Source organism: Buceros rhinoceros, unplaced genomic scaffold (assembly GCF_000710305.1).
Source record: "Buceros rhinoceros silvestris isolate BGI_N320 unplaced genomic scaffold, ASM71030v1 scaffold14624, whole genome shotgun sequence".
Classification (NCBI taxonomy): Eukaryota; Metazoa; Chordata; class Aves; order Bucerotiformes; family Bucerotidae; genus Buceros; species Buceros rhinoceros.
The window spans coordinates 1-10345 of record NW_010406604.1 but is presented as its reverse complement, the minus strand read 5'-3'; the positions used below and the strand labels follow the sequence as shown (position 1 = coordinate 10345).

The 10345-nt window shown below is 44.5% G+C and overlaps 1 protein-coding gene across 2 annotated transcripts in view; it reads right to left on the bottom strand.

The window, feature by feature from the left end:
• GPR176 (G protein-coupled receptor 176) overlaps nt 1–9515 on the bottom strand; it is a 32527-nt gene extending 23012 nt beyond the window's left edge. Inside the window, exons 1-2 of one of the 2 annotated variants that reach the window (XM_010134180.1) lie at nt 9411–9515; nt 9287–9356 (exon numbers count right to left, since the gene is read on the bottom strand). In XM_010134180.1, coding sequence (XP_010132482.1) covers nt 9287–9356; nt 9411–9515 — 175 coding nt within the window. Of the gene's footprint in view, nt 1–9286 lie in introns of both variants that reach the window. The other variant, XM_010134179.1, reaches the window with a different exon arrangement.
• Between the last annotated feature and the right edge of the window lie 830 nt (nt 9516–10345).

Here is a 10345-nt window from a genome sequence, read left to right as displayed (position 1 = left end):
GAAAGAGGATGAGGCCACTGGTGCTCTTTACATTTGCAAGAGTCCTGCATTTTGCTTCTGTGTCAGACTGTGTGGCTGCTCGTGCATATAAGTACTGCGTGCACTTGTGCCTCTGGGGAGTGTGTGCTCAGCCTTGCTATGGGTGGACCTGAGAACACAGACATGCAGCAGGCTCACCTCTATCAGCCCATGGGACTCAGCAGCACCTAAACAATTATCAGCATCTTTTCTGCAAATGAGTGGGAGAAAAGTAAAAGAATTTCTAGATTTTGAAAAACGTTCCCAGTAAGTGACAAATTTGTATTTCCAACACCACACAAATAAGAAATTAATTATGAAATATGAACAGAAAAGAATAAAAACCTAATTTAAGTGTTCATGGCACCTGCTCGATAGCAAGCCAATAAATGAGATCTGCCACAGAACTAATGCCATTTAAAATTCTACTTAAGTGCTTGGGTTCAGTCAAGCCTGAAATACTTACTGCCCATAATAGCCAATACAAAATCTGGATGTATCTAGACACTCACTCAAGCTCAAAACAGTCAGGGATATATACACCAGCGGACATTTGAGCAAATGTAACACAACGAAAAGCAAAACATGGCATCCAGCCACTTAGTGAAAGAGCTCTGTCGACTCATAGCTGTTGTTAAAGTGTTCACACTGGGGCTACAGACAATGAAATGAGTTTCACCCTCAATAAGGATCAGTTTAACATCCTTGACACACACAATGTTCAGCTAATCCCCCAGCGTGTGTCTGAGGAATGCTCTAGCATACAGTATACCCAGAATATCAGGCACTTGCACTTCAGGTATAAATCACTGTATCTCACACGTTTCCAGGCTCAGTAAATTGTTATTTTCCCGCTGCCTCTCTTTTAAACCGCAGCAGTACTACCCGAGCAGCACCTCAGCCAAAGCCAGACAGGGTGTCTCTGCTGAGCTCAGGCAGAAGAGAGGTCTCCGTGGCAACAGGGACCACAGAGGCTCTCACAACCCCTCTTTGTCACCCACTCCCCAAACTCAATTTTTCTTCTGAAGAGAACTGCTTACTAGTTCACCTGAAAACACATAAAAAGCAAAACCAATACCTCTTCCAGACAGACTTTATGGAGGGTGTAACTGCTGCAGGGTCCATTATGCCTGAGGCTTGGAATCACCGTTACAAAAACGCTAGGGGAAAGTTATTCCTGTAATGTTATGATACTGTAATATGTTATCACTATGCAGTTATTATATGCAAATATTACCACTTGTATCATTACATTTGCTTGAAGCTTCTTACTAGACTTGATTTTCAGTCACTTTTTGCTTAGCCAAATTTTAACTACACCAGCTAATCAGCAAGAAAGTCAATCTATGCAAAGTGCCTGCTTTACAAGATTTCATCTAAAACAGTTCCAAGTTTCCTAACAGTGACAGCAGCAGGAACAAAACATCATCCTTCCCACCCACAGAAATTTTTGGGTTTTTTCCCCTCAGATGATTCTACCCTTTTTGGGGGCAGGGCTATGAATTTTTGCTGGAACTACTGGGGACGCACCCCTCACTCTTTAGAAAGTCTCAGTCTAGCCTTTAATCATGCACCTGCAGTATTTTTTACTGCAAGATTCCCTGCTTCATTCTTTATAGAAGATGCCTGTGGCAAACTTCACAGGTAGCTATTCCCAGATACAAATGTTTATTCCTTATGCTACTACACCTTTGCTTTTACAGACGTGTTACCTAGACTGCCAGGTACTTTAGGATTGTATCCCAGAAGGGATCTATCCCTTTAGAAATTATGTGCTGTAACAACTCCATTTCGCATCTCTGTGCACAGACATCAAGACAGGGAGATGAAAATCCGTTGCAAGGCTCACGGGAAATATTCACGAAAAGGGGCGAGCCTGAAACCTTTCCTCTTCTTGTCCTGCAGGACACTGGAAAGGCAGGAGGGGTTCACCTTTCACTTGGGAATCTGGCATCTGCTTCAAAGCACACTGCTTTCTTTCAAAAGATGCCTCCTTTTGGTATCATCACCCTGTGGTTAGAAACCAGGAGGTAACCACCCTAACCCACAGCTTCCCAAAAAGTGCTACACCCACTAGAACAGAGTTCAAAGTGTATCACAGCATCCTCAGCCTTTCCAGTGAAACAGATTTCGGAAGACAAAAGAGCGAGTAACAAAGGGCCTCATTCCTCAAACCCCAATTAAGGCACTGATCTACAAGGTCTGGGCAAGTTTCCTGGTTTTGGGATTATTTGGGATACTTTCTGTGCATTTTTACTAATCATAAGATGCGTAATCAGTCTGGGGAGGGTATCTCTTTCTCATTATAATTTTCAACAATTGTTTAGTGTCGGGTTTTTTCCTAAATGTCTGAAAAGAATAATTTTTTTTTTTAAGAAGAAATTCATGCAGTTTTATCTACATAGCTAACAAGAAAATTGTGACCAGACTCAGATAAGCTCAGGAGCACATACAGACTCTCAGACTTGGGAAACACGAGAAGAATAGAAACTACAAACCATGACAATAGGATATAATCTTGTCTAAGCCTAATGTGACACCAGTGTTCAGCTATACCCATGCTACAGTCAGTAAAAGCACAACTCATATAAGCTCCCCCATTTAACTGCAGTTAATGGTATGTAAATTTGTATGTAAATAAATGAACTGTCGAAAAATCCATGTTACGAGTGACAGAGCCCAACAGCCTCAAAACTGTTATTCCTGGTCTTCCTTTCTCTTCTTCTGAGAATACCAGTAGGTGCTATTGTCCACTCCATCTCGCCCATCAATTTTATGCCCCTTTCAAGCCAAGCTCACTGGGCATGGTGGCTACAAGTGCTCTTTGGAGATCCTCCTCTTCATTTCCAAGATCCCATCCCACTGCTTGCACTCAACAGAAAGCAGCTGCAGCCACATTCAGCGACCTCTTCCCTCCCCAGATCAGAAATAATATTCCCTCTTCCTTCTGTCAAAGGTTTGGCTGCTGTGCTAAAGTAATAATAAGTCTTTCCAGATTGATTAATAGCAAGAGAAAGAAATTCTTTGTAGAGCAATATTGCTTTATTCATATATTCACTGCTAATCTGATGTCAAGAATCTTTGACAAAAAGGAAGCTGTTAAAAATTTACTCGCTTTGAAAAGGAGCCCTATGTCCTCCAACACTTAAAAGCATCTTTGATTTGCCATTCATCAGTTAAATTGTCACCTATTCCGAAGTCCACATGTACCCTTTTTCAAACGAGTGACAGCCACAAGAGCAAAAGCAGTAACTCCATATTCTTCTGAGTCAAATAGCCAGTATTTTTTCACAATTACCATCTACAAATACTCTATTTTCATAAACTGTTTATTCATTTTTGAATAGCAGCCAAGAATTTACTACAGCTTTTTGCTGTTTTCCTTTCGTGCTGGAGGGAAGAAATTGTCTGAATCAAAAAACACTGCAAATTTCAGGTTACAGATTTAAATTCTTAAAACCGATTTAGAACCACCTGTAATCTTTGTTCTACGCCTTTGATCTCCGGCTGAAAGATCTGAAGCCTCTATTTCTTCTGACTGGGAGTGTGCAAGGAGTAACACCAATAGCCCTGGTGACTCCCCTTTGCAGCCTGGCTGCTCCGCTGTCTAGTTCCGGAACACACCGCAGTGCTAGTTGCAGACTGACCACGCTGTAGTTAATGCTCACAGCATGCTCTGAGTATTAGAAGCCCAAACAGACTGACATATGTCCCAAAAGATGGAAGAGTGAGATCCCTGCATGAGCTCCACCTGACTAGATGGTCTTTATGCTGAGAGAACAAATGAGAAAATCCAGAATGCACCCAATTTACATGTCTCAGAAGGGGGAAAATGGAAAAAGAAATCCAAGAAACACTTTCCTAGGGTAACTTAACCGAACTGCTGTGCAGAACACCTCTCAAAAGGCAGAAACTTCTTTATCTGAGGGTCCCTCTTATCTGTAAAGCCAGTGCAGACACATCTGCTCCCAGATGCAGACACATCTGCTCCATAGTCACTATGGGAGAGCCAGCAGTCTCGCTTTCCTGGCCCACTGATCCCAGTCAGTTAGGTCATAGTCTTCTCTTCACCCCAGCAGAAGCAACAAAACCTGGCCTTCCCTTGAAGGGCTCCTGAACTTGCTGGTTTCTGTACTTTCCCCGTAAAAACAAGCCCTATCCATACACGGCAACTGTACAGACATCCCAGGACAACGAGAGTCATGAGCACAACCACTGGTGGTCTGCATTGCTCTGGGACATGCTGACCATTATGATCACAACAATCATGCAAAAGCTGAAGCCTAACTATTCCCCAGCAAGAGGAACCAACTTTCCATGCACGTGGAAACACTATAAATTTTCCTTCTCTGCTATTCTTATGGTACTTGTCAATCCTCTTCCAAATAAATCCCTCTGCAATCAGCAAAAGCCATCAAATCTCTTTTTTTTTTATTTGAAGAAGAAAAACAAATAATCCCAAGCAGAACTTTACTCCTGCTCAAAGTGGAGCAACTTTAGAAACTGCATAACAAAGTGCTTTTGTTATCAATTTCTATCACTGATGGTACGCTGCTACTATGGCAATAGGTGGCAGAACAACACTGTGAAGTGAATGGACTCAGGAGACTCTGAAACCTAGAGCCAGACAAACAGGGTAACATGCCAAAAAAAAAAAATCATGAGGATGGAGAATATGGTCTCCATCTTCAAAATTTCAGTAATTTGACACGGCAGAGGTTCTAAACTTAAATTTTATTTTAGCCTTCCTTTTATTAACTTCACATGAACAACACCATCCCTTCAACAGCACCCACCTAAATTTGCCAGCTAAGAACCCTAGCCAAATCACTGTTCAATTCCACAAGTAATTCTGACTTCACCATCTTAGCCACATCCACTTGGTGGCAAGTGGAGGAAACTGGCCTGAAAAACAGGTCAGACAAACCAACAGTTCCTACAGTTCTAACAAGGCAGAAAAAATTATCTGACCAGAGTCAAACAGAATACACAAGGAACTACAGAGAGAGAGATCAGTGCAGGACTAGTGGAAGTGAAGCAATCAGTCTCAGAGCAGATCACTTCCACTGACAACTTCTACATCCTTTCAAAGCAAGTTAGGACATGCAAAGCTCGAACCTCTTGACACTTTCTCCCACACAGGATTAAGTCAACCAAAGGGAATCAGTACTGATAGCATGTGTTGCTTCTCATGTCCCACTGCTCCCATCTGCATCATTCCAGCGGCCAATAAAAATGGCTAGTTCTCGCCGCTGATGCCTTTCACTTTCACTCATATTTAAGGTAATGAAAGTTGATGCATTACACACAAGAATTCAACACAGTAGCCTTCCTTTTGCTAAGCCAATTAGGAGAGATTGAGGGGTCCAAAACCAGTCACTCATATGAGAGACTTGACAGAAGCAGCATAATTATTTTGGCTTCTTTTCTGTTGGATAACTTTTCTTAGACATAACAGAGTGTATCAGCAGAGCTGTGGCCTAAGCAGACTGCTGAGTGCAACTCACTGACCCCACACAAGAAACACACCTCTACTGATGCCCTTGCCATTGCAGAGTTCCAGAGGCATCCACTGATTTCAGGGAGTACCTGTACACATGTGGATCACAGAAGGAAAGTCGTAATGAGAGGTGTGGGTCTCCTCCTAGTTCTGCTGCTGATCCTCAGCACGCTTGTGTTCTGTAACATGTTCCACACTCCCTGATCCAAGCACAGTTCAAACAGTGGAACGAGAAACACCAATGGCAAGCGTTTTCGCTGATTTATTCCAGCCTTGCACTGAATTGATAGCTTACAGCCTAGGAAAAGCCACTGCTGTGAGAACTGCCATTACTAGCCATGGAGCTGCACAGGAAGACAGCGCTAAACAAGGCTGCCTCGTCTCGTACATCCTTGGTACCTCACCTTGTGCATTTAGTGGATAAGTTCATCAACAGGCACAAAAGCATTTAAAGCTCCCCAGATGAATTCCCCAGTTCATGCACTCAGCTCAGCTTCACAGACAGAAAGGGCTTGCAAGTCTTGAGCATACTGCAAATCTTCCCTTTGTAGAAGCAAACTGAGCTGCTGACCAGGATAATTCAATGGACCAAATTCCTCCCTCCAATGCCTCCTTCCTGTGCAGAAACCCGGTGGTAGGCTACAGCAAAAGGGGGGCGTAACGGATCGTACTAGTTGGGTTCAAAATACAGAGATGCAGATATACCCCATCTTATTCCTCAGTCCTTGAATATTAAAATCATGGATCTGGGTCATCTGCTGAGTGAGAACTTCAACGCAAGCAGTGGAAGACCAACAGGAGGAGGTTTGTGCAGACTCAAAGTCACATGAACAGCCATTTAAAACTGTAGCATTTAAGCACGTTACAGCTCCATTAACTCAGTAACTCATGACCAAGTTACCTGAAGAAATCTCATCTCTAACTGCCCTAAATTGTAAGTGATTTTTAGACTAATAATTATGTTTTGTTCATTCCAAATATGGAATAATCTCATTCTTTAAAAAATCAGCCGTTTTTAACAATGAAAACTTCCTACAAATTAGGACCAAAAAAATAGGAAAAAAATCTGCCAATTAGTAAGCCTCTTCTTGATACTTCTGGTAGGTTCTACCAGTTAGATCCACTGACGTACATGTCAAAATCACAACCAGGTTCAAGCTTTGGAAAGCTCGTGACAACTACATAATCACTTTTAAAGACAAACAAAAATTCTGTCATCTAGCATCATTGTTATTGCCACCTAACAAACTGAGGACGTGCTTTCCACGTATCGCAAAGTAACCATAAAGAACAGTTTGACTCTTTCTTGCTCTCAGCAGGTATCATGAAACACTCACCATAGCAGTGTCCTTTCACAAGACAGCAAAAACTAACACAACTACAACAGTAGGAACTTCTCCTACTGTTAGCAGTCTCTGCACAGGTCTCACATAAGGTTCTTAAAGGCAAAAACCCCACTGTGTACATCTCTCTCACAACTGACTATCACTGTCACATTCTTCTGCACGGCAGGAACTCAAATTAAATTCACAACCCAAGCTGGGATTCTCCTCTCTTGTATGACCTGGACCGCTCTATGCTGTAGACTGTGGCTTATGTCAGACCCCAGTATTCATCATGAAGACTGAGGCATGTACCTTTGTTCCCTTTCAAGCTGGAAGTAGAAATCATTTCTTTCTGCTATTTTATCCAATAGCAAAGCGGCCTGAGCACACACTGATGCTGCGGGATGTACAAGTTGCACATCCACCCAAATCAGAAAGGATTCAAACCCCACATCCTACCTCTGAGAAGAGTGCCCTCCACCTCATGCTTTAGGGGGAAGGATGGTCCTAATTCCCCCTGAAGGATTTCACATCGGCGAAGAGGCACCTGAGGCTTACAGGACCAAAGAACTGCTATTCTGCAGCTCAGCTGAGGGGCTCACCCCGTGCAGAAAAGAGCTGGATGTCGCCCGCGCTCTGAGGACCATGTCAGAAAACAAACCAAGAGGAAAATTTAATTAACAGTGTTTGTGCAAGCATAAGGATGAGGTAAAGTTGTTCCCCCCTGCTGATGCACAGACAGCGTGTAGCGCGTGCACAAGCAAAACTGCTGGCACATATGAGTGTCAAGCATGGAGGCACCAAAACCCTGAGACCTCCTGGAGATCAGCTTCTGGCTTCAGCTTCTTTGTGGCATGGTTTCCGTTCAGTAAAGAGGGAATAGCAGTACATTCATAGGGATGATATGGGAAGACATTTTTAAAGACTCTCAAGTTTTTGGCTGTTTCAATAGCATGTATCATAAATGTTATTAAATAGTGTTTCTGGGCAGCAGGGAGATGAAAAAGAAGGCAGATTCAAAATAAGAGTTCAAACTGGCTTCCATCACTGTAAATCCATGAGGCCAGCTGCTAACAGGCATTTGTCATTGGACTGCTGCATTTTCATATTTTAAAAAAAACCAAGCCTCATTCTTTTCTCTCCTGTTTTGTTCTTCGCAAGGCCTGGAAACATAACTCATCTGGAAGCTTCTTCACCCTCCCAGCCACATCCAATCTGCAGATAAGCCCCTTATAACAGGTCCAAATCTTTTCAGAGAGTCCATCTCTCGAAAGCAAACTGCAGGAGTGCCAAACCATGACTCAGAGCAGTCTTGCAAAGTTTACAGCTATGGTATTTTTTGGTAGGTTGGTTGTTTTTTAAAAACTCCTAGCTGCTGAAAGCATGATTACTTGAAAGTGTCTGTTTTCTTCTTAAAATAAAATGGGAGGATCCATAATCATGAAAGTAAGTCTGGAGATACAATCCAAGCATACGCTTTTAAGGCTCAAAATCCGAAAGATAAAAGAACTAAGATTCTGACTTCTCTCATCCAATCTTTTTATTTTTAGGACACTACTTGCTGGCTACCATTTTGTGCCAGGCACTATCCAACATCCAGAAAAAGAGAGTCCTTTCCCCATGCTATCTATGCGCTAAACAGAATAAAAGCAATAACCTGAGGATTATCCCTACGGTACAGAGGAATAATTGAGGCCAAAAGACTCAGTGATTTACAGTAATAACCCTAAGTGCATTGCTGACGGAGCCCAGAGCTCAGTGGTGCTCCAAGGCTATGCTTACCATCTTCCCAAAAATTTACTTAAGGGATATTAAATATTACCAATAAGAAACTGATATTAGAATTAATTACCATGACCACAGAAATGGATTTTAGCATCACGCAAGATCAAAACGAAAACCAAATCCTTGATAACACATTACTAGTTTACTACCATGTATCTAAAGTGTATGATTCCTACTTAAACGATAACAAGTAGGCAAGAGTGCACATTTATACATACTTACAGCAGAAAGTACTTCCAAAGGATTAATTCAGAATCTGCAGGACACAAACAATGACTGCAGTGTGACACAGAAATCCAGTAAACCTGTTTAAAACACTCTGTACTCTTTACTATGGGAGAGCAGATCCCATTACGGCTGTAAATAAGGGTGTAATCAACACATTTAAACTTTGCCCATTTAAATTCTGATAGAAGAGTTGACTCAGTAATACGTCTCCATATATGATGTACCGGCTCTCATCCGTGATGAACAGCATTTTCCACAGCAGCTTTCGCACATCAGAAATCCCCAATGAACTTTAAATACACATGAGGACCTAAAATGCAGGAAGAGGAGTCACTAAGGCAGCACACGATGCTTTACGCCTGGCCTGCAGCCCCGAACGCCGGGATAAACAAAGCACAGCGCCCCATAAAGTCCAGCCGCGCTCACTCACCCAGCAAAGAGCCCACGAAGATGACGACCTGCACCGTGGTGGTGAAGTGCCTGTAGGTCTGCTCCTGGCCCTGCTCCTCGCCCTGCGCGGCGCCAGCATCGCTGCCGTTCCCGCCCTGCCACGCCATGTGCCCCGCCGAGGCGTTCCTCATCCCCAGAGCTCTGGCCACAGCCTGGTACGGGGCATGTTCGCTGTCGTTCCTTGAGATCCAGCTCCGGTCGTACCCCATGGCGGGGTTCCTGCCCTCCTGACCGCCGCCCAGTAACCACAGGTCACTGAGCCCTTGCCTTTAGGGACTGACCGGAGCCCACAGGCACGAAGGCGCTTCTGAGGGTAAAGCCCCGTCTCTGACACTCAGAGGCATCTTCACGACATTTCGGTGTCCCGGAAAGCAGGGCTGGCTCTTCACGTTTCATGATAGCCAGTAAAGAAAAGCAGAAAATAAAGCAGGCTCCTCCTGGAAACCAGCTGTCCCATTTTTCCTGCTTCACAATCCACAGCGTTTCCTCAGCATGTCCTACTGCAATAAAGGTGACGGAAGAGGTGACAGTCCACACCGTGCCTCATCCTCCTGACCTCGCCGGAGGGTCACCTCGCACTCGCCACTCACCCAGACAACTTTCATTAAAGCCTGTTCGGAAAAGTCGGGGGACCACAAGCTCTGTCCCCCCACTCCACTCTCCGCCTTGGCGTCAGCTCTTCTCACAGCCCTGCAGGAGCACAGGCATCTCCTTCCCCGTGGCACATCCTGCGCCGCTCCGCTGTCCTCCTGCCCGCTCCTCCTGTGGGGAGACGCGGCTCCGTCCCGCGTCCCTCCTTGCTCTGCGCCACACTGCTCGCCAAGACGACCCTTACGCAGCGCCCAGAGCAGTAAACGCCTGCCCAGTGCCTGCACAGCGCTCCGGCTACTCCTCAGAGAAAAGCCATGGGGTCTTGAATCCCAAGGCGGGCACACTCGAGCCTCCAGCGAAGGACAGAGCCTCTGTGACCCGCTCTGAGCGCGCCCCGCGCCGCTGGCGGTGACCCCCCGCCCTGCCCTGTACGGGCACCGACATCCCG